The sequence below is a fragment of the Python bivittatus genome, unplaced genomic scaffold (genome assembly GCF_059951505.1).
Source record: "Python bivittatus isolate LINGU-HERP-01145 unplaced genomic scaffold, Pbiv_v1 ctg000700_np1212, whole genome shotgun sequence".
NCBI lineage: Eukaryota > Metazoa > Chordata > Lepidosauria > Squamata > Pythonidae > Python > Python bivittatus.
This window is the reverse complement of record NW_028277098.1, coordinates 92,169,980-92,194,426: the sequence shown is the minus strand read 5'-3', so window position 1 is coordinate 92,194,426 and position 24,447 is coordinate 92,169,980. Positions and strand designations below refer to the sequence as shown.

The window sequence follows — 24,447 nt, the reverse complement described above, 5'->3', positions numbered from 1 at the left end:
AAGCCCAGTCATCATCCGGAATTTTATCTAGGATCTTCTGAATGCAAGAATGTACTCTGTCATTGATCTGTTGAATCTGTGTATATACAGATTTGCTCATTAGGATCATTATTGGTATTTTAATTTTCCACTCCTTTTGTTTGCTGTATTTGCATTTTGCATTTTATTGTTTTTCATGGTCTTAAATCATCTTGAGACCCCATCTGAATTTTTAAAAATAGGATAAACGAATAGTTTGGTACCAAATAATAGTCTAATTCATACTAATTTCTTAGCATATTTTAGAAGTGTTGGGAATCCTCATCTGGAAGCAGCTGAAGAGACTGTTCTGGTTCTTCAAGGAGACAGGGACCAAGATGTTTCCTTTTTTGCTACCATCAAACCAAAACTCAGTAATATGCATATCACTTTACTTGAAAAACAAAATTAACATATTTTTGTGTATGTAGTCTATGGAATTATTATTCGGCTAACAGGTTCCTGCTATGACTACTAACAAACTTGATAGAAGAGGACTGTACCAGGGAAATCATGCAATGCACGAGAAAAGGGCTTGTTCTTAATTCTGGTATTGAAGTGAGAAACTTGTTGTCCTTTTATTTACAGACTATCTTGATATGGAATACTTGTTTATTATACTTTTTGTATACATATGTTCTTTCATGAATGTGAGGAGTAATGTTTATCTCTACAAAACTGTATGTTCATGTGGGTTGTGTGAGCTTGTGGATATTTGCAGCTTAAACATCATTCCAGAAAATAAGAATATGCCTTTCTAAACACACTGACTCAATTACAAAGAAGACAATGCTTGGCTTGGTTAAAATTCAGAGCATTGTTGGTGAACATAAAATATGTGAGCCTCTTGCTTATTTCATTGTTAACTGAACCATAGGCATCCCATTTTATTGTATTAAATTATTTAAAGTATAAAAATGTGCTCCTGAGAGTTGGTAAAGAATTCAGAAAACAAACCTGTAACTTGAAAAAAGCTAAAGCAAATATACAGATTAATTTTGTTTCCTCTAAGGTAGATGGTGATGGCAGATAGTTTTATGAATGTTAGCAGAGTGTGAGAAATTAAATGAATTATTCTTTGTCCATGCTATTCACCTCTATGTTTGGCTGGGGCTGGTATGTCTACTGATAGAAATGGCTCTTTCCAAATGGGTACATTTGAAGGAATTTTACATATTTGTTGGTTATATTTCATAGTAAATGGTTTGAGGCTTGGGTCCATAAACTGTTAGCCTTCAGTGCAGGAACAGGGCTGAAATGTTTTTGGGATTTTCTCAACATTTGCCATACTCTGAGGAGAAAGAAATTAGAAGTTTCCCTTAGGAGAAAGAAGCTAGGGATATGAGTTAGCCAAAGTTTGTAGTTCTGAGGATTGACTGTACTGGAGGTAATGAGAATTGTTCTTTTTCTACAGACCAATGGAAAATTCAGTATGAAGTGTTCTTTCTAGCCATCTCTATGGTCTTTGGATTTCACGTAGCCCCCCTAACTGCATATTCCATAAGCAGCTGTTTGTGAAGATTGGGAGACCTTCTGAAACAGCTTTCCACTTAGTGCAGAGGATCTCCACTAAGAGGGCAAATCTCCTGGTCTCCCTATGTGCATATGGAGTCATACTACTTAGACCAAACTTGATCCCTGATTTTTCACTGTCTTGCTGAAGGTTATAAATAGAATAAAATAATATAGTTTTTTTTACTGCTTTGGACAAGATAAAAATAAAAAAATATATAAATAGAAAAAAATAGGAAAGGGAGAGGTAGATCAATGTTACCTTGATTTTACATTGTTAAGATACAATAATACACACAAGAATTGGGAAAACAATGAAACTTAGTCTAGTGAGAGCTGCTGGACATAACATTCCCAGTTCAAAGATTATACCAGTGAGTCCCCTAGCTCTAGATAGATATGAAATTTAACCTATAAAATGGATATTATGCACCATTGTAAGAACTAACCCAAAAAAAAGCCTCTTACTGCATGATTTGTTGGGCAGAACAAAAATATATATGAGATAGTCACCCCCTAGGAATCATTCACAGAAATAAATGATCATTGCTTGAGTTAATGGTTTTTTTAGTTATAGAACAATATTCAAAATTTTCGTAAATTTTGTATTGGTACAGACATAAGGTTTTTAAATGCAGAAAACATTGTAAGGAAGGCTTAATTTTTGGATAAACATAGTGGAATCTCTTTAAAAAAAATCTATAAAACATGCTTTAAAGAAACAGAGCTTATTTGTTGCAAGCCTGGTTATTTAGTTAGTATCTTAAATGTCCTTGTTGCAATAAGCATTGTCCTGTCTGAATTGTCAGTTTGTATCCTTTTTTTAAATTTTAAAAATGGTGTAATTTATTAGAATTGCCTAACACATTTTGGACATAATGCTATGAAAGATTGTGCTCCAGGTTGCAAAACAGTGTCTAGATTTTATAATGATCTTATTTACTTTGCAAGTTTCTAAAATGTTTTTTGAAAGTCTAAAAATATGTCCTTGCTATTTCAGTATAAAAATGCGTAGACTAAATTCTGCAAGCTAATTCTATATTTAAGTGTTTGAATAAGTTTTAAACAAAATGCCTCTTCAATGCAAATGAATTTTTATGACTACAGTTACTGCAGTTACTCTGCAGAGACAGTTCTTTTGTAGTTTTATTATCTTTTTCTAATGCTAGTAGCATACAAATATTTTAATAGTTAAGATTTTTCTAAAATTGTTCAATTTTTGCTTCTGTAAAAAGTTAATTTTTTCATCACCATTTTTTGAGTGCATATAGAAATGTCTTAAAAGAACTGTATATAGTCTCCTGTTTAGACATTAAAATGATTCAGTTTGATGGCCATGTTAATTTTAGATTAGTATTTCCCACACTATCCAACTAAATGTCAAAATATTCTGTGTCTGAGGAAGTTGTATTGTTTAATTAGCATTATTTATGCATGAGTAAATTGCCGAATAATTTTACTGAAATGACAAATCAAACTTTTCATTAATAATTAGAACCTTTTCCTAAATAGAAGGTTGTTTTTTTTACTTTTAAACAATTTTTTTTTGTTAAAAATTTTGTAAAATGTTTTCAAACTCTGTGGTTGCATGCACTAAAGGAAGGAAAATTTGGGACAGTTCAATTTGCTCTGGTTCCCCATATCTATATCCATGTTTTTGCATTCAGTTTATTAGTACTGGGTTTAAGTTACAAAGGACTGCACCAACACCATTTATTTCACAATAGCTGTTAGGACCACTGCAAAATCACCATTGAGATGTGTGCAGTAGTCTTAAACTTTCCTTGTAATGAAAGGTGCATGACTGGGTGATGGCACCTTACAGATCACTCTCTAGGTGAAAAAACACTCAATGGAGACTCGAGTAGGCTGGTCACAAGTCTTTTTCAAATTATGTAAACATAATTAAACCTCACAGTGATAAAGCTGATTAAAGCTGATAAATAGTCACCTCTTCTTACAGAAGCTGCATAGATTTCATTTTGAAATCAAACCTGGTGTTATCTGCTGCAATATAGTTACAACTTTAGTTGCAATTCTTCTGTAGTAGTTAAATCTGTAAAGAATGGTGTTTAGAATCCAAATAGCTGGAGAGAGTCTGGATGTGCCACTGATTTTGTAAGAATCTATGTAACTTTCTATTCTTATTTATATCAATAAATTCCATCACTGTTTTATCAAACTCTTTTTTTAACCTGCAAATTCTTTTCAACCATCTAATAACATGTGAACAGCACATTAGCATTTCATTTATTCCTACAAGATGCTGCATCCGTGAGAAAATCTGACAAGCTTGATTCTCTTGAGATTCTATCAGCTTACTGGGGTTTGAGTCATACATTTTTTTTTACCTATGATTGCTGTAAGAAGTTTGATGGCTCAGCTGGAAGTTTCCAAAGGTGTGTCCTAGCTGCAACATGACATCACACTCGGTATATCCTAGTGACTTGCCTGCCAGCCATTGTTCTTCTGTCATGACATCATTGGTCTCAGGTGTTCAAATAGAAAGAATCTAGTGCACAACCTTGTTCACAGAATGCAAAGCAAAAGAAAACAGCCATCCAGCACAAATCCCTACCCCAGAACAGGAACAAATTCACGTATATTATGGCAGCGACCATTGCGTATAGGGGAGCTTGTATCCCCACAATCACGGCTTTTCAATGTCAAGTTACAAATAATTGAGTCTGAAGAAGTCTTTGCATTACCTGAATGTCATCGGGACTTAACTGTCAGGAGCCTGAAGAGTCGACTTGAGCTTTTTGTTGGGATCCCAGTGAATTTCCAGCGAATCCAGTATCTGGATGAAGGTGAACCCTCTTTTCTATGTGGCAGCTATGTCCTACTTACCAAAATGTCATAATCCTCCTTGTGTTATCCAGCTAGCTGAGTTGGGAGTTTGCTTCTGAATATGATCAGTTTCAAGGGTGATTATTCAAAAGAGTGATCCAGTGTTGATTCATATGATAAAAATATATGACTATAATATGTAGCTATATTACATCACAGAAGGCTAGGTTTGGATATACTTAAATAAAAAACCTGTACAAAGGTAGTCCAAATTCTGTGCTAATGAAATTTGGGTTCAGTGTTAAGTCAATCAGGTCATTTTATTTAGACAGAAATATGTACCTCATCTAGTTAACCTGTGTTAATCTAGTTAATTACTCAAGGCAGTTTATTACCTTGTTGGATAATGAAACATCTGCAAGCAAACAACCAAGCTCTGAGAGCACCAAGGATTCTGCAGCTCACAGCAATTGTATTTTTAAACACAGGACTAGGAGACCAAGCCTTGACAATATCCTTCATTGAATAATCTAGGACCAGTTACTATCTTTGAATCCAATCTATTTTACAGGATTGTCATGCCAATCTGCACTGGCATGAGAAATGTGGATCAAATAATGCAAAACTCTGCCATTTTTTAAAAAGTGTCCTTTGCATTAAAATAAATACCTAAAAACAATCCCAAGGCAGACCAGGGGTCAGACTTGTTTCCAATCTGCTCCAAAATGTAATCGGCATCACTTTGATTGTCTATTTCATCAATCAGTATTTCTGTAAATCCAAAATAAAAACGTTTAAGGGGCAAAAAGCTTCAAGGGAGAATTTATTCACTGTCTATCAGCAATGCTCCTAATTCTTTTAGTGTCCAAAGGCTGCCCACCATCTTTCAGGGTGGGCTTTCTGGAGGACTACCCTACAAGTAGTGGAGGGAAAAAAAGAATCTCACAGACGGAAAGATCTTTTTTAAAAATGTGCTACAACTTATTTAAAAGGCAATGGCAAATCCCCACCACTGTCCTTTATTCCCCTTCACTAGTCCTTATATCGTTTTGCGTCTGTCCTCCCTTCCTATTCAGTTTCTAGGTTTAATCTTTCAAAACAACTTTTTATTGCCAGTCTTTAGAAATGTCCTCATTTTCTAAATCCTCAGGCTTCTTTTCAGTGAGAAAAAGTAACCTTTGCTCTTATTTGGATCAGACTTCAGTTTTCTGATGGAAGACTTTTTTTTTCTTTAATGCTTTGACTGAAATTGCTCATTCGCTATATTGGTCTTGATTTTACCTCTGGTATGCATTCCAATTAGTTTCTGTTATTTTAGTTTTGATTTTTCTTTTCAACTTCCTTTTCAGAATTCTTTTTTTCTGGTGTTTATTCTTGGTCAAATGTGATTTGTGTTAAAATGTCCTTAGAAAAATTAAATGTAATTAGTACACTTCTATGTAAATTGTATACCTTGAGGGATTCCACAATATTGCGGCCTATTTTTTACCATCCATATTTGGACAGCTCATTGGAAGGATTGATAATGAAGCTCAAGCTCAGATACTTTGGTCACCTAATGCGAAGAGAGGACTCTTTGGAAAAGACCCTGATGCTTGGAAAGATTGAAGGCAAAAGGAGAAGGGGACGGCAGAGGATGAGATGGTTAGATAGCATCACTGAAGCAATGAGCATGAAACTGAGCAAACTCAGGGAGGCAGTGAAGGACAGGAAGGCCTGGCACGATATGGTTCATGGGGTCACGAAGAGTCGGACACAACTTAACGACTGAACAACGAATATTTGGACAATTCAGAACATGCTTATCCATTCTCTAAGGTCAAGGATGGGCAAACTGTTGCCCTGCAGAGTTTGCTGAACTTCACCTACTAGAGTTGCGGTCAATATGATCAATGAATTGTTCAGCAACTCTTGGAAGACAATAGGTGGCCCATTCTTGTCCTAAGGATGATTTAACCTGAACCAAATGCTCTCAATTTCCTGTCAGCATCCTCCCATGGTTCTATATTAAATGCTGCTCCCACCATTTTCTTAATGTTAAACCGCAATCTGGCTCTGTTCTGTTTCAAGTGGCACCTGAATCTTTTTATGCAGGTTGGCTTGTCCTGGTGCCTCCACTTAATGTTTAATGAATGCTTCCTACATTGCTTTCTCATTTATGCACTGAGTTTCCTCAATTTGCCTGCCCAACTTGTCTTCTGTGTGGAACAGGCAATATATCAAACAATGCTGCCTTGATTGCCTAGTGCTCAGTTTTCTACCTAACACTGATTTGCTGAACCTCACAGTATGGATGAACATCATGGCTGCTGGCTTGATCCAGCATTGTGTGCAGGCCACCTAGAGAATGCACAACACCTACAACATTTGCACCAGACCAATGGTTCATCAGCATGTATGCTTGTTGCAAACCCAGCTGTGTAAAGGTAAAATTAAGCTTCAACAAGATATATCCTCTGTGTAAAATGATAACTATTCGCTTTTGGAGGATTAGCTCCCTTTTAAGAGTTGCTTCTATTTTAGAATGATGTCCTCCTCCCTAAGATTCTCTGTTTCCCCTAATATATGGGAAAACATCACCCTGACAGTTGGGTGCTGCTTTTATTAATCCTTCTTTTGAGTTCTTAAAATCAGCTGTTTTCTAAGATTCAGGAATTGCACCAAGATAATAAATATGACTTCTGTCCAGCAGGCCAGTAGTCTTAAGTGTAACACTCTGCCTCTCCGATAGGTTGTAACCTCCTGCCAACTTTCCAACTTCATGATTGTTTTTAATTGTATTTATTTATCTAGAAAAAGCTACATTAATTACTGTCAGATGTGGGGGGGAGCAGACTTGACTATTCCGGCCACCTCACCACTTTCTATTCCTGACCTTTGGACTAGGATGCCCTTTGCTTATGGAACTGGGTTCTTTTACAAATTCGCCTTCCTTTTAGACACTTCTCAAATTTTCTTACTGAAATTATGCATATACAGTGGTACCTCTACTTACGAACGCCCCTACTTACGAAATTTTCGAGATACAATCAGCTCCGGCCCCAAAAATTTACCTCTACTTACGAATTCGCCTCGACTTATGAGCCATTTTCCACCCGTTCCACGTGATCGGCCATTTTTCCACCTGTTCCACGTGGTCCGCGGCCATTTTCCGCCCGTTCCACGTGGTCCGCGGCCATTTTCCGCCCGTTCCACATGGTCCACGGCCATTTTTCCACCCATTCCACGTGGTCCGCGGCTGTTTTTCCGCCCCTGACACGAGGTCCGCGGCCATTTTTTCCGCCCTGCCGCGTGGTCAGCAGCCGTTTTTCCGCCCCTGCCGCGTGGTCCGCGGACGCCGGAATGGATTAACGGTAACTACATTGAACCTTATGGGAAAATTTACTTCGACTTGCGACCAACTCGACTTGCGATCAGAGTCATGGAATGTATTAAGTTCGTAAGTAGAGGTACCACTGTAGTTCTTTGTTTCCTTCTCATTTGCTTTGCTGGATTACGAATCCCCTGGAGGTGGCAGGGAAGCTCAGATTTGGGGAAGAATGTTGTCTCACCCACATTCCACATGAGTGAAAAGAAATCTGTTCTGAATCCCCGCACTTTAACATTCAGGTTTTGGCTGAATTTGATGTAATTAGTTGATACGTTGTGCACGCATTAATACACTGCAGTAAATTACTTCTACATGTAAGGGCAGATGCAAATCACACACTGTTCAAGAATTCCAAAATTAAAAATAACTTTTTAGAATCACAGTGATCTTGCAAATGGCCAAGAAAAGATCTCATGGTCTTCTTTCTGTCTTGGACATCCTCTTTCTCCAAGCCTACTGTTTTCAGTTTGCTTCTACAGTGGATCTCGATGATGATTCTACTCTGAGAAGAAATGAAATTGTCCCCGGAGGAACTCTCACTATGCGAATCTGGTCAGAAGATTCTTGGGGAGGTTTGGTGGCTGCAGCTACAAGTGGAAGGATCAGAAAGGTTGGTTTGACTGTTTTTTAAGCATCAGATACTATTCTGTATAGAAACTGCAATGACTGATTTTTGAAGGGCTTGCTTTGAGGCAAGGAATGTTCCAATGGTAAAAAGAGAGAAGCAGCTAATGTGGGCACAGGTTCAGTAGCCTCCTGAATGATATACTAGGGCTCCCGCTATCTTTGTTCTCTTACATATGTTTTGCACAAATGTTGAACTATGTCATAAAAAGAGGACATTTACCCACTTACATAGGGGTAGACTTCAATCTTGTACAATCTACTTCTTTGTTCTTTTAGTGGAATGCTAGAATCCATTAACTTAGGCAGACCTAGTTGATCTTGCCTGGATTCAGACGCTAAGAAGGATTGGTGGAATGGGTTGGTAGTTGGATTGGCAATTACCCAAAGGAGGCAATGGCAAATCACTTCTGTGCTGTTGCCAAGAAAACTCGATGAATTCCATGTAGTCACCAGGAGTTGAGAGCTCAACTTGAGTGCGTGTTTAGCTTTTATTGTAAAAAAAAAACTGGAACTGTAGTCTGAGAGAAAATGAATGAATGAATTCTGAGCCAGGTAATTTGTTTTGAATACCAAGTCTTCCAGTCCTCCACGCAAAACTCCAGTTGTGCTTTTCACAAGCTTTATTTCAGCAGAATAATTTAGGGTGCCACAGTAAACTTTATTTTTTTTCTTCTTCTTAGAAAACTTGCATTCAAAATCTTGGTTAATTGTAGATCTGAATGCTCACACCTATGCAACAGACACAGTTTAAAAATAGTCGCAGGATTCACAACTCTGAGGTGTTAAGTGGAATTCTACCAGGCTGGGCCCTCTCAGAGATCCAGAGTGCCCTGACTATTTCAAAGTTTTGAGACCCCTAGAAATAGAAACAAAAGGCACCAAAACCAAGAAAGGTGATCTGAATATTTTGGTTGACCTCAGAAAATAAACCAGGATTAGATTTGGTGCGTACTTAAATAGGAGATCACAGAAAACCCTACAATTGTAAATAAAATTAGCATGAGACTAATTTACAGCATTAGGTTTCCTCTGCCTGCGTTTCAATACTGAGCCATTAACATTTGCATCTTCATTGCCAGTTGCAATCTTTAGGAGCTACACAGACCTCCTCATTCAGCACTGCAAACTCAGATCTAATGACAGAAGAAGAGAGGATTGACTGGTTAGCGCATCGAGCATTTGTGGCTTTATTTATTACTGCCCACAGAGGCCACACGAAGGCAGTGGAATTTCTGCTCCAAAATGGTAGTATACTAAGTTCTGAAAGAACTCCCATAGCGGTCCATGATTATATTTTCCCTACTGCAGGAATTCTGCTGTCAAAGTTGGCTTAAGACAGCTCATGCCCAAAGCGGTCCTTTCTATTCAAAACTCGGCTGAGGGGGGAAGAATGTCTCTCTCTCACTGGTTTTCATTCTTCTGTTTTCAAGCTTGGGGCTTCCAAGAGCGGCACCTTCAAAAATTATTGTGTCCAAAAGGGGTTTGGGCCTTTTCCTTTCCCAAACCAGCTCTTCCTCCCTATGGGCCATATGGCAAATCAGTTCTATCTGTAGCTGATCCAGCCTCTCTGCCCTGAGCCCAGGACGGTCCAACTCCCAACAGCTTGAGGGCTGTATCAAACTGTGTACAAAATGATGAGGGTCATGCTGATGGAACTAAGACCCATTTTTGTGGGAATTTAAGGATGAAATGGGCAATTTAAACCTCTGCTTAAGAGGAAAGAAACTCCAGCTCAGGCTGTTCCTCATGAGAAATTTCTCAGTGGAGGATAAAAGAGATTGCTGTCTCTGATTGCACTTTTTATTTTTAAAAAAAGTTAAACACAGTCTTACTGAATCCCAGGATATCTCTTTTTCTCCCTTCTAGGTGCTGATCTTAAACGTAGAACCCCTCTGGGTAGGACAGCTCTCCATGTTGCTGTCACTTCGGGCCAGATTGAATGTATCAGTCTTCTCCTTGACCATGGGGCCAAGGTCAGTGATGAGGATAATGAAGGATACAACACTGTTCAGCTGGCCCGCCTGTGGAAACAGAGAGAGAGTGAAAGGAAGCTCTTCCGGCATCAGTGGATGGCACGAACAGGTAGAACTGGCCAACGCCAAAGCATCAAATCGAAGACAGAAGTCAAAGCAGAAATTTAATTGTACAATTGGGATGATGGTGGGATTAAGAACACTTTCCATGTAACCCTTTTCTTCAGAAATGTATACTGTACTATATTGAAATATGTTACTTTATTTCTCCACAAAGGAGCTACACAGCTGTAAATGAGATGGTTGTATCAGTGATATAAAGCTTTATAATTCCTTCATGGTTACTGGTGTCAGGTGCGTGCACCTCGGATGGAAGGCTGAACAACAGTGTTTTGGGGAAAACTCGCTGCTCCTATCCTGTTATCCCAACCCCCCCCCCCCCGCCCCATGGGGTAGGTCAGGCTGAGAGAGAGAATAGCCCAAAGTCACCCAGTGAGCTTTCATGATTGAGGTGAGCTGGAACTAAGGTTTCCACCATTCTAGGCCAATCCCTTAACCTCTATACCATACTGGTTTTCTTATCTTTCCCAATGTAGTTTCAGTATATCTAGAAGGAACCTGATTGGAAAAGCTATGCTAAGCTGTGTAGCAAATAATGTGTTGGGTCAGTCTTACCAACTTCGTGCTCAGATCACTGAGTTTATTTATTTAATTTATTTATTAAATTTATATGCCACCCATCTTCCCCAGAGGGCAACTCTGGGTGCCTCACAATTAAAATTACAACCCCCAGAATTCCTACAGAGGTCTAATTCTAAGTATACATTATGGTAGTGTTTCTCAACCTTGGCAACTTGAAGATGCGTGGATTTCAACTCCCAGAATTCCCCAGCCAGCCTTGCTGGCTGGGGAATTCTGGGAGTTGAAGTCCACGCATCTTCAAGTTGTCAAGGTTGAGAAACACTGCATTATGGGTCACTGGATTGAAGAAGTCTGAATTCAATGGTCCAACAGTTTATTGTTCCATAGTAGATATTTAGGTATGTTAAAAATTATCTTGAGAAAGTGAATCTTCATCTCTTTTTGCCATCACCTTTCTCTTTTCCCCTGGCTGTTACAAACAATCTGTGTTGCAATTACAGATTAATTTGGAAAGGACATTTTCAAATGTCAGGATTTGCATGTGGAAATTCATGATTCAGTCCCAACATTTCAATTTCAGATGTCTGAAGCTCCGTTTCCTGCAACAGGGACTTATGTTTTTAAAATCAGGGTACTAGATCTAGGACTACTGAGTGTTCAATACTAAGAGTATGAATTTTCCTCTTGTGTGGAAAACCATGGCTAGTCTCACAATAAGTGATTACACTTGTATATCAACCCATGTGTAAAGTAAACCTATATAACTGAGTTGGGATACATTTTTCTGAGTGAGTGTATATGCTGTAACTTTAAGTATATACAGGTGAAACTCAAAAAATTAGAATATCGTGCAAATGTTCATTTATGTCAGTATGGCAACTCAAAAGGTGAAACCAATATATGAGATAGACGCATTATATGCAAAGCGAGATATGTCAAGCCTTACTTTGGTATAATTGTGATGATTATGGCGTACAGCTTATGAAAACCCCAAATTCACAATCTCAGAAAATTAGAATAGTGTGAAAAGGTTCAATATTCTAGGCTCAAAGTGTCCCACTCTAATCAGCTAATGAATCCATAACACCTGCAAAGGGTTCCTGAGCCTTTAAATGGTCTCTCAGGCTGGTTCAGTAGGAATCATAAGCATGAGAAAGACTGCTGACCTGACAGTTGTGCAGAAAACCATCATTGACACCCTCCATAAGGAGGGAAAGCCCCAAAAGCTAATTGCCAAAGAAGTTGGATGTTCCCAAAGTGCTGTATCAAAGCACATCAATAGAAGGTTATGTGGAAGGGAAAAGTGTGGTAGAAAAAGGTGCACAAGCAGCAGGGATGACCACAGCCTGGAGAGGATTGTCAGGAAAAGGCCATTCAAAAGTGTTGGGGACTTTCACAAGGAGTGGACTGAGGCTGGAGTTAGTGCATCAAGAGCCACCACACACAGACGGATCCTGGACATGGGCTTCCAATGTCGTATTCCTCTTGTCAAGCTGCTCCTGAACAACAACGTCAGAAGCGTCTTACCTGGGCTACAGAAAAAAAGAACTGGTCTTTTGCCCAGTGGTCCAAAGTCCTCTTTTCTGATGAGAGCAACTTTTGCATTTCATTTGGGAACCAAGGACCCAGAGTCTGGAGGAAGAATGGAGAGGCACACAATGCACGATGCTTGAAGTCCAGTGTGAAGTTTCCACAGTCTGTGTTGATTTGGGGAGCCATGTCATTTGCTGGTGTTGGTCCACTGTGCTTCATTAAGTCCAGGGTCAATGCAGCCGTCTACCAGGAGATTTTGGAACACTTCATGCTTCCTTCCGCAGACGAGCTTTATGGGGATGCTGCCTTCATTTTCCAGCAGGACTTGGTACCTGCCCACACTGCCAAAAGTACCAAAACCTGGTTCAGTGACCATGGGATTACTGTGCTTGATTGGCCAGCAAACTCGCCTGACCTGAACCCCATAGAGAATCTATGGGGCATTGCCAAGAGAAAGATGAGGGGCATGAGACCGAACAATGCAGGGGAGCTGAAGGCCGCTATTGAAGCATCCTGGTCTTCCATAACACCTCAGCAGTGCCACAGGCTGATAGCATCCATGCCACGCTGCATTGCGGCAGTCATTGCTGCAAAAGGGGCCCAAACCAAGTACTGAGTACATATGCATGCTTATACTTTGCAGAGGTCCGATATTGTTCTATTTCCAATCCTTGTGTTATTGATGTCATGTAATATTCTAATTTTCTGAGATTGTGAATTTGGGGTTTTCATAAGCTGTACGCCATAATCATCACAATTATACCAAAGTAAGGCTTGACATATCTCGCTTTGCATGTAATGTGTCTATCTCATATATTGGTTTCACCTTTTGAGTTGCCATACTGACATAAATGAACATTTGCACAATATTCTAATTTTTCGAGTTTCACCTGTAGTCTGGGTGACTTTGGGCCAGTCACTCTCAGCCCATGATGTCAGGCTCAGGCAACAAGCTGGTCAGTTGATTCCTCTAGCAACCAACGGATCAACATTTGGTTGATCTGAAAAAAGCAGATCCTGCAGATGCGGGAAATGGCTAGGAAGAAAAAAAAAAGTGCATATGCTGTAAATTTTGAGTTCATTGAAACTGAAACACTCTAACTGTACATTTGCCACCCGCATGAAGCATTTAGTAGCTTACTTTCTGGTAAAAATTCATATTTTCTCTCTTATTTGCAGTAGTTTGTTATAGATTACAATATTAACAGCATTGAAGGAAATATACAACAGGCTCCAACTTTGCTTGTCTTTAGAAACGCAATTAAGACCTGGCTTCTTCTCCAGATGTTTGGATCCAGTTGAGTGGAGTCCCCTTTTGGTTGTTTAATTCAGGTTTACTTGCCATTTTACATTTTATTTACTAGGATTTTAAAAATTTTGTATGGCTATTTTTTTTCTGGTTTATTTTTTTTGTTTGTTTTTATTGTATGCTGTCTGAAGTCCATTGTATGCTGGCCGTTGTTTGAGTTGAGCAGCCTTATAAATCCAGTAAATAAGTAAATAACTATTTCCTTACCTCCATTCCCTAATAGTAGAGGGGAGTGGAAAGGAAAAATTTTCAACTTTCTTGGCATAAAACTGCAACTGAATAAGTATCTATAATTTTTATTCATTAACCTATATATCCATTCTTCTATGGAGCAAAAGGCAGGTAAAGGTTCTGTAAATATCCCCCATCCAGGCTCTGCCAGGCCAGCTTCATTTCAACAAAGTTATTACATTCTAAACCATCCATATTGTGTCTTGAATTATTACTGAATTGTTCAGCCCGGTTCTTTATGGCCTCAACTAACCACTAAATCAGAAGGCCTTCCACTCCTAATTTTAAACTGTATCACTACCAAAGACAAATTTCTAGTTCCTTTTTTGAATATCTCTTCCTGCTTGAGCAATTGGAGTATCATTCTACCAGTGCCCACCAGAGGGCACCCGAAGACTGGACATCAACTATGGGCTTTTGGAATACTCTTGAGGGCAGAAATACCTTCATAGACCAGGCTGTGGAACCAGGTTTGGCTGAAGAAATGACAATTGCACTGAAATAAATGAATCCAGGTTGTGTTCTGGGTTTAACTAGCAATGTATTGTTGTAACTACAGGGCAAGGCAAGAAATAAGGAAGGGCTCTTTGGCTACCATGATCTTTTTTCTAACTTTGTAAAATATCCAGGTATATCTTCTATATATGTACTATTTTGTAAGTCCCAACTGTAAAAATGTCCATATGCCTTCTGTGATTTGTACAGCCTGTTTTCTTCCTTAAAAAAAAAACACACACCCACCCACCCAAAAATACTGCTTTCTAATTGTGGTAGTTTGCAACATGTTCCTGACAGATGTCGGAGTTATTATCAAAAGATTCTATTGCTTATTGAATATTTTACAGATTGAGGAAAAAGGAAGTCGCTTTTTTTTAAATTGTCTAGACTGTTGGGGGGGCGTAAAACAAGGTGAAGGATTTGTGTCTCCTTTCAGACATAGCACAGGCCGCTATCTTCCAGGGGCACATTCACTTGTCATGTTGGAGGAGAATAAAGCAGGCCACTGAGAATGAAAACACAAGTTTGCCTCAAAGACTGTGGCTTCCTATCTCTATGACTGTCAGCTTGGCTTTGTGTAGCAGCTTAGTTTCTTCTACTTGAGTTTTTCATTTACCAAGAAAAAAGTTTTATCTAGGGATAAGCAGAGGTCCTGAATTTTATCTTTCCAAAAAGTGGGGAATCTCATCTGTACATCCTTGGGACAACCTGTTGCAAGGGGCTACTGTCTCAGCATCTTAGATGCTGCATTTGAATGGTTTTAGCCTAGTCTTGCTTTGTCTCGTACAGACATCTTTAAGTGCAAAATCTGTTACTTGAGAATCCGTCACTTTTCCCCATCCCTTAAGCTTTTGTTCATCATTTGAAGAACTCAAAGGTACATGCTGCTTTTTGACTGCCGTTTAGGTCCAACAAAATTACTTTCAAGTGTGAATTTTGAAGGATATCATCATCATTACAGTAAAGTTCACGACACTGAAAAAGAGCAAAATATTAATTTTGATCAGGTTAGACAAATACGTATTTAAGAAGGAAGGGAAAAGGAAAAGCAAGGAATTAATATGAGCAACTGAAATTAGGGACATGCCTAGAATATATATTTACTGCTTTTCTGCCTGCCTATGACCAATTTAAATCTGCAAATTGATCTTAAAACTATACAATCACACTTGTAACTGTCATTTACTGTCACAATACAAATTGCATGCAAATGCTCAGGGGTTTTTTATATGAAGTAAATTAATGTATAATTTTTGTATTCTCTTTTTAAGCTGTTCTTTGGTGTTACATTTGTTGTTTCCTAAATTCCTGAGAAGAGACTGTCCAGATTTCGGTATCCTTTCTATTCCAGCACCTTGCTCTTCTAAAGAGCCCACTGATCTTCTAGATACTGTTCTTTCTGGACTTCTTGGCTTGGGCAAGGTGGGGGTGGAGGTAGCAGTAAGGATGGAAGTACATCTATCTGCAGTTTGAACTTTATGCATTTTGCCAGTAGGGCAGCAACATCTCTGACTTAACTGCCTGAGACCCACTTTTTAAGGAGGGAAGAAAATCTGTCCCTTCCCGTCTCTCTCTCTCTCTGTCTCTAGTACATGCAGACCTTTGCCACCATCAGCACCCCCACCAGTCATTTTCTAGCACGCTGATTTCAAGACATCTTGGGGGGGGGCAGGTTCCTCCTGAGAATGACACATTGCAAAGTGTCCCTAGATGGACACTTCATGATGGGTTGTTATGAAGTGGAGGAGCAGAAAAAGGTCTGGGGACAACTGATGAGGGTTTGGCCCCAGTTTGCTAGATTACCTCTCTGGACTGGCCTCACTGACTGATAGATGTTCTATTCCCTTCTCAGTTTTACTGCTGAAATTACCAGAGTGAGTTTTGTGGCAAAGCATTTCAAACTTCCTTCCTTCCCGGTTTGTAGAATCTACCCCTTGTTTTAGCAGGTAGTGTGAAAACAAATTGGGTCGTATTCTCTTTGATTTGTTCAGGCATGGGTATGAACACAAGAATTATCTGTGGGTCTGTTTAAATCTAGGTTCAGTGTGATGTGTGAACCTGATCTTTGGATTGTTTGGGGAACCAAATCAGTGCCCCAGCCCCAGCCACTCATCTGTTACTCGTTTCTTGTAAATAATTTCATTCAAACTAAACTTGCTAAGAGTAAAAAAGGTGAGTGCAAGAAATCAATCTATGAAGAAAATAGGGTTAAAAGCAGGTGTCCATGTTCCAGACATGCCTGTTTTCTCCTTTGACATTACCCACTTTTCCCCTTGCCTTATCCGTATTCAGCCAAAGACACAGTCTACAAGAGCTGTGTACTATAAACAGCCTATAAAAGCTGTATTATCAATACTTACCAGATGCATGACCAAAACATACTGGATGCCTGGCATACCAGAAGGGTTTCCAGATCCTTCAGGATATCACCAGATGTACGTTCAGTACATTCAACTGCATTGCAGCTCGGTCAACTTCTCTATGGCATCAAATAGAGCACTGTTGTCCTTGGAAGGTAGCCTGTGTCTATTATTGTTCTTTCACGTTATGTTGTAGAACAATTTAGAACTACCCTAGCTCTGAATCAAGACTTGGGATAAAGCCAAGCTGATACAGTGTGGAGAAGTCAGCAACTGTTCCTTGGGCTATCAGTCAAACTACATCTGAAGCTATCCTGTCATTCTCTTCTGAAGATAGGTGTTTTTGGCAGCAGATAAGGAAAAAATGGGAAGAAATGGCAGGGGGAAAAAAAAGCATGGCGGGAACAGGGTTCTTTATACATTCCATGGGTGCTTCCAAGCTCTTAGCACCTATGATGAAAAAATAAGCCTTCCCTGCAAATAGCTTTGCAGTAAGGTGCCGGGTGGGAAGCAGAGGGAGCAGTAGTGGAATGGTGTCAAATGAAAGGTGATACCTTAAAGATCAGCAGCCTTGTTTTCCCCACAAGCACAATTGTGTAATCTTGCATGGCTGAAATCTTGTGAGCTGATAGGTCTTTTTGCACAGTATAGAAATTTCATAATTTCTATGTTGTGGCACACACTCTTAGCATTCAAAAATCTAAACTGGCTGATCGTTGCAGTGTTCTCTTTCCCCCCTGCCCCATTCATGTCTTCTGTAGGACCATCCCAAAGTGGGTAATGTTTAAAATTATACTTTTTGGGGCTGCTGCTTCTGCTGCTTTTTGCAATTTCTGATCAGCATTTTATGTCTCGTTCAGAAGGATGGGGGGGAGGGGGGAGAAAGAGGAGGAATTGTATATTTGAATTCCAGCTTGCATTGACTTTATTTGTAAGTAATAAACAGGATAAATAAATCAATTGTGTATTAATTCAGGTGCTAGGATGATGGACTGGACTGGAGGGCATTTAAAAGTGGCACTGTGACCTTGAACAAGATGCAGCTTCAAAAGTGACTGAAATGTGCTGAGGGTACAAAACAGAATTGCAAGGCTGGGTTGGAAAGAAGGCAGCTATGGGAAAGAGCAAACATACTGAAATAATTTGACTATATTGGAATTAGGGTCTGGTGAGTGATTTATATGGGCTATAACAGTGAAGCAAAATGAGGTAACAAGGCTAGAGATGCAAAGCTACAGAAGTCATTTGAGTGAGAAGTACACGGGTTGTAGATCATGCCGCCACAAAGAAATATAGCTAACTGTATGAAATAGAGTAGGATGAATCAACCTTGACCCGTTGCAAATTGTCAGTTCAGTTCAGAGGGTCAATTTCATTCAAATCAAATTGTTGCATTTATTTGGATCAAATAGTTTGAATGGGACTAATTCAGTTCAAATCAGTGCAAACTAGAAAAGCACGCTTGTGCATGTCTGGATTGATTCAGAGATTCCAATTCGAATCATGGATTCAGTTCAGAAACGTTTGATTCGGAGAGTTAATCTAATGAGCTCCAAAATTGAGTGTTTGAATTACATATTAGCTCATGCCAGGAATGGCTCTAGGGTATGGTCAAAAACATCAAGATGGTGGTGCACATAAAAAAATGTTTCTATCTTGACTTTTCTGACCATAGAGTTCTAGAACTATACCATCTTTGGTACGGAATGGGGTTGCACTGCCCCAAACAGACGCTGTGCGCAGTCTGGGGGTCGTCCTGGACTCACAACTCCTGCTCAATGAGCAGGTGGCAGCCATGGCTAGGAGGGCCTTTGCACAACTTTGTATTGTGCGCCAGTTGCACCTGTTCCTGGAGCGAGGGGCCCTACTCACAGTCACTCATGCCCTGATCACCTGGTTGGACTGCTGCAAGGCGCTCTGCACAGGCTGCCCTTGAAGAATATTCAGAAACTTCAGCTGGTGCAGTATGCAGTGTCGTGAGCAGTTATGTGTGTTTCTCGTAGAACACACGTGACACCTCTGCTTTGAGAGCTGCATTGGTGACCAGTTTGTTTCCGGGTCCAATCCAAGGTGCTGGTGTTGACCTTTAAAGCCCTTCATGGCATGGGGCTGCGTTACTTGAGGGACTGCCTCTCCCTGATTTCATTTGCCCATCCCACCAGAGAGGGCATGTTACGGGTTCCGTCGCCTAGGGAGCTACATTTAGCAGGTCCCAGGTGCTGGGCCTTTTCTGCAATGCCACCCACATTGTGGAATCTTCTTCCCCTGGGGTGAGGTTGGCCCCATCAGTGTTGCGCTTCCAAAGATCCCTCAAGACTTGGTTATATCAGCAGGCCTGGGGACCCCAGGGAACGGGTGAGCTAGTGAAATGGCCCCATTATTAATATCCCTTCGTCTATTTTTGTTTTAGCTCAGTTTTTATAGTTTTTGATGTTTAAATTGTTAATAATTAGAGTGGTTTTTAGGTATTTATTGCTGTTTTAAATTTGTTGTAAGCTGCCCAGAGTTGCTTGTAAAAGTGAGATGGGCGGCTATATAAATTAGATAGATAGATAGATAGATAGATAGATAGATAGATAGATAGATAGATAGATAGATAGATAGATAGATAGATATCCTATAGACACCCTGGCACATACATGATATGAGATGACCCACCAGCTCTGCCTCAGGACGATGACCGAGTAACAGCAGTACCATGCAGTCCATCTCTGTGGGACCGCTTGAGAGCTATACACAGTTCAAAATGTTCAGTGTTCTGCCATAGGAGAAAGTTAGCATGTCAAGGAAAAGCTAACATGAGGATGAGCGTTTTATATTATCATCAGCTTTAATAACCTGTGTCTAGATTCAGACAGCAAGTCATATCTGAGACAGGCACCACATAGTATCACAAAAGAAGGAGATCTTTGCTGATTGATGGACCACCCTACTTTGCTTGTCCTTTGCACCTCAAAGCAGATACATGCGACCTCTTTATTGAACATGATCCTTTTTGTTTCTCCTCCAGTGCAGATAGTATTTTCTTTTTTCTTTTTGCAGTTTGCATCTTTTAGTGTTCAAATGGTCTGTTCATTGCTTTATTTCTATTTGTTTATTTATTGTTAACTTTTAACACTGCTGCAGGGAGGAAGCTTTGTGACTGATACTAGGGTCAGCCAATCTGTGCTGGATAGATTCCTGTTCCAAGCAGTGAAGACTACAACTCCATGTTTGACACAAGGGCAAACCTGTTTGGGTTTTTTGCTGCAAACCTGAAGCGTACTCTCATTGGAGCAGAAAAGTTGATGCCAACTTTTATAGTGTGGTTTTATGAAGGAACTAAATCAACCCTCCCTCCTTCTCTGCTTTGTGATCAGGATCTTAATCAACTAGTGGCCTCTGCCTCAATCTGCCTTTCTGTAAAATGGTCCTGTGCTAGATTCCCTCCCCCCAAAATACACCCCAAAAAAGGACTCTGGGCATTGTATAGATTGTTCTGCTGCAACATCCATTGACAAGCTCCATTGGTTTTCTTGCCTCCTGGTCTTATTTTGCCCCCAGGTTTTATTTATTTCTTTGAGCTTCAGCTGCAAAGAAACATGATGAAAATAATAATTTGCCATTGTAGTGCTCAGACACTTCCTTGCCTTCTGCTTTCCTGGGTGCAACAGGTACCAAAGTAAATTTCCTGCTTTTTCATTCTGGGAGAAGCAGCTAAATAATCAAACATTTGGGGAAACAAGCCTGGTTTATTCTAGCAATGGTTGCTTTTCTGGCAGTCACAAAATAGCCCCTGGGTTTTTCTTTCACTTTCATTTTTATAAAGACAACCCCAATTGTACATTACTGCGATTGGGAGATAGATTAAGCTGACTAGGTTGGTTCTGGCTCTGACAGCTAATGTTTCCAAGCGGTTGGAAGGCGAAATTAGCTACTAGAGATTTAATTAAAGATACCAACTTGCTCTTCTTCCCCATCAAATCTGAGCAGGGCAAATCTTGTGTATAGGTAAGGACCAGCAAGGACTGAGCAGGAAGAATTGAGTTGTTTTGTGTAATGTGTAGCTTGGTTCTTGGAGTTGAGTGACTCTTAGCTACCAGTGATCATTACATCATTGGTGTCCTCCAAATTCCATTCTAACCTTAGTTCCTCTCTGAGAGATGGTCCCAGTTGCCTGAAATTAGCCTGGTTCTGTTGTCACCTTTGTCACTGAACACTTAACCAAATACCCCCTCATAATTTTATTCCTTATTCTCATGCACAGTTAATGTCCTTAGTCATTAAGCTGAAAAATGTTAACCTTGTCACTGTTAGTGACTAGAAGCAGAAAAGTCCATTTAATTCCCAGGGGAATGAATTCTAATTTTCTGCCTGTCAGACGCTGACATTTTACATATTTTCCTCCATCTCCCACCCCCATCTTCCACTTTGCTTAGTGCTAAATTTAAATGTGTGTCATAAGAAAGGACCTTTCTATTTGCTCAGAAACCCCAGGGGTTTGGCAGTGCGCCAAGGGAGATCTGCCACTGACCAATCACTGCAACTGGAACTGATTTTTATTTGCTGAAGAGCAGGGAGAGACAGGTGAGGATGCAAAGCGCCGCTAGAAGGTCACAGCAAAGGACACATTAGTGTTTCATGTCAAAAGAGATTTGCCCACCCCTTTCTCAACCCCCATGCCCTCTCAAAACAGAAGAAAAAAAAAAGTAAGTGAACTGGAGGTTAAAAAAATTCATAGAAACAAATTATGTTAATCAAATAGACTGGCATCCAATATTTGTCATTTAAGATGTAGCAATTTCTACTTGATTTGCCTCTGGAGTATATAAATGGAAATGGGAATGTGCCTACAGAAAACTGTATAGAAACCATGTTTCATCAGCAAGCTAGAAGAGGATGGTCTCTCAGCTGACAAAAGCAAGTGGCAGATGTATTTGACAAAGCTCTTTTGGTGCTTGGATTGGAATGGATTCAGTGCTAGGTCTTATGATGGGACAGAGGTGATGAGATCCTCAGGAAGACAAGTGAGAAGTTTAAAGAACCAAAGGCAGTGTATGAAGTTGTGTACAGATATGGTATGAACTCACATGGTTTGAAAAAATAGAAAGGTATGGAGAATAGAAAATGGTGTAAGCTAGTTTTAGCTACCTTTCCTCTACTTTTTCTCATCTTGTGCCTTCAGTTTCTTTGGTTTACTAGTTCTTATTCCTTTTCTGCCCTTGGCATAATGTCACTTACCCCAAAAAGGAATAGCATGATGAGTTCTATAAGAATGAATGAAACCATTGCATGTTGGTATATTTATTCATAAAAACTTCTCCTCCCTGCCCTCTAAGCTCAGTGGGCTTTAAAAAACCCCTAAAAGGGGGTTAGACAACCCACGGGTGATAGGCCTATCAATGGGGATTAGAACCCCCCACATTGGGAGACAACCACTGAGTACCAGCTATTGGGGAAGAACCGAGGAGAAAAGGATTTGGCTTGAAAGCATATTTCTTGACTTTTTGAAAATGTCCCATTTGTTGCTGGATCAAAGAGGAAGTTAGATAAGTTCCATCTTTGAACTAAGGCCCTTATCCTCATCAGATTCTGTAAAAACATTTTCAATCTGGGTATATGTGTGCGTGTTCCCAGCTTTGTGCTGTTAAATGAATTTTCACAAATAATAATGCATAAGAGAACCAAGTCTGTGTTAAGACAATGAAATTATCCCAATATGCAGAATTCAAGAGCTCCTACATAGCTTCTCCAGTGGTACAGTTATCAGAAGTCCCTTTAAGAACCCAAATATGTTTCTTTTAAAAGAAGAGCAACCCACTTATCATTGCTCATCCAAATCAAGCACAAATGAGCTAGGGGAAATGTGCAAGAATAATAAAAATCAGAGATTTTTCTTCCTTAAACTAAATTGCACTGAACTCAGTAAGAATGCAGCTAATCTCGGATAATCTCCTTCCATGCTATAGTTTTTCTTCCATTAATTCAAGATGCCTCTTTTGAAAAGCATTGCCTCTCTTGTAGCTACAGTCATCATCATGTTTGTGTTGCTATGCAGGGTTTCTAGTACTTTTAGCATGAGGTTTATGCTCCTTGATTTTTATAGATCAAATTCCAGCCATTCCAACCCTGACCACATACTGTATAATCAATGTCTTCATATTTTGACCTCACTGTACACAGAATTCTCGCTCCCTCTGTTGTAGAATATCATTTGCTGATCTTGGTTCTTTCTGACAGAAAGTATCTGCTTCGTAGACTCTGCCATGTTGGGAGGAAAACTCTTGAAAAATATTAGAACATGTTCAGTGACATGATTTGTGTTCTCAGGGGTGGCTACAGCAATGATTGGCCACTCTCTTTCAGCTGTGGGTGCCATAAAAAAATAGATCGCAAGATCTTACCTAATCTCACTTGAGATTTTATGGTTCTTGAGCAAGATCTGAGGTGATTCCATTGATAATTAAAAACTACTTTTTTAGAGTACTTTCTTACTTTAAGAAAGCTACACTTCTTAGAAGTGGGCAATGCATTCTTGATTCTGGTTATTGTGATGGACTTTGCATGGAACTGGCATTTAAAATGGCTGGTGACAAATTAAGCTGCAACTCATGGATAAGCATGGATAGATAAACAGGAATACCTTTAACTTCTTTTGTATCAGCTAACCCACATTCTGTCTTTTCTTCAGGGATTAAGTCAAGGTGTTGTTTTTAAACCCATATGGCCTGGATTTCATATTTCTATATGTTCAGTTCAGTATATAAAGGCCTACTTGCCAAAGGCAACATACTTGGACCAAGAGGACTTGTTGATGGTAACCCATGGCCTGATCACCACTTGGTTGGAAGCAAGTCAGAAGCAGTAGCTGATATAAAATACAACAGCTTGACTTCTGAAAGGACCACCTATCAGTTTAGAATAACACCTATTTTGAAGTCTGCATTGGTTGGTGATCAGCTTCCAAGCTCAGTTCAAAGTGCTGTTTCTTACCCTTAAAACACTTTAGGGCACAGTCCTGGGTTATATCAGGGCTTGCCAGAATAGTATCTGCCTGTCTGGTCCCGTCATCAAGGGAGTGCCTGTCACAGGCTCCTCTTCCTCGTGAGTTCATGGGACACAGAACAAGCAACAGGCCTTCCCACTTTCTGGAATACCTACTACCTGGAGGTATGAATGGCCTTGACCTTGCTGGCATTTCATAAGCAGATCAAAGTAATTTTATTCTAGCTTCCATGCAACCTTTAGTTTAGTTGTTCTAGTTTTATGGGTGCCTATGACGCTCACCATTGACCTTAGTTTTTATGATGATGATAACCATGTTTTTGTTGTTTGCTTAGATTTGTTGTACCACCCCAAGGGTCTGCTAGAAATGGGATGGGCTATAAATAGTGTGGATTAATTAATTAATTAATTAATGTGGTCAAGACAGCAAGCCCTATTAGCTCTCCTGCCACCACTTACAACTGAGACAGTAATAGTGACCCTAGATTTTGTTGTCCTTATGTTCAAGATGTAAATACCCAGCTGAAAAGTCTTTGTCTCTGGAGGCTTCCTACAAAAGTCGCAAACTGTTTTGTTTTTCAAAAGAATTCTACGGGTATT

The 24,447-nt window shown here is 39.7% G+C and overlaps 3 protein-coding genes across 5 annotated transcripts in view; 2 read left to right on the top strand and 1 right to left on the bottom strand.

Moving 5' to 3' along the window:
- LOC103065922 (serine/threonine-protein phosphatase 4 regulatory subunit 1-like) overlaps positions 1 to 3,715 on the top strand; it is a 48,052-nt gene extending 44,337 nt beyond the window's left edge. Inside the window, exon 20 of one of the 3 annotated variants that reach the window (XM_088153098.1) lies at positions 286 to 3,715. In XM_088153098.1, coding sequence (XP_088009224.1) covers positions 286 to 449 — 164 coding nt within the window. In that variant the 3' untranslated portion in view covers positions 450 to 3,715. Of the gene's footprint in view, positions 1 to 275 lie in introns of all 3 variants that reach the window. The other 2 variants (XM_088153100.1, XM_088153099.1) reach the window with 2 other exon arrangements.
- Positions 3,716 to 3,917: 202 nt separating this feature from the next.
- On the top strand, positions 3,918 to 11,138 carry ANKRD60 (ankyrin repeat domain 60). The gene is made up of 4 exons (XM_025173709.2): positions 3,918 to 4,340; positions 8,170 to 8,300; positions 9,397 to 9,562; positions 10,184 to 11,138. The coding sequence occupies exons 1-4, from the start codon at positions 4,067 to 4,069 to the stop codon at positions 10,456 to 10,458; spliced, it is 846 nt and encodes a 281-aa protein (XP_025029477.1). The 5' UTR covers positions 3,918 to 4,066; the 3' UTR covers positions 10,459 to 11,138.
- The window catches only part of CIMIP1 (ciliary microtubule inner protein 1), a 44,631-nt gene continuing 30,403 nt past the window's right edge, over positions 10,220 to 24,447 (bottom strand). The window contains exon 5 of the mRNA XM_025173708.2: positions 10,220 to 10,338. The gene's annotated coding sequence lies outside the window, so the exon portion shown is untranslated. The remainder of the gene's footprint in view (positions 10,339 to 24,447) is intronic.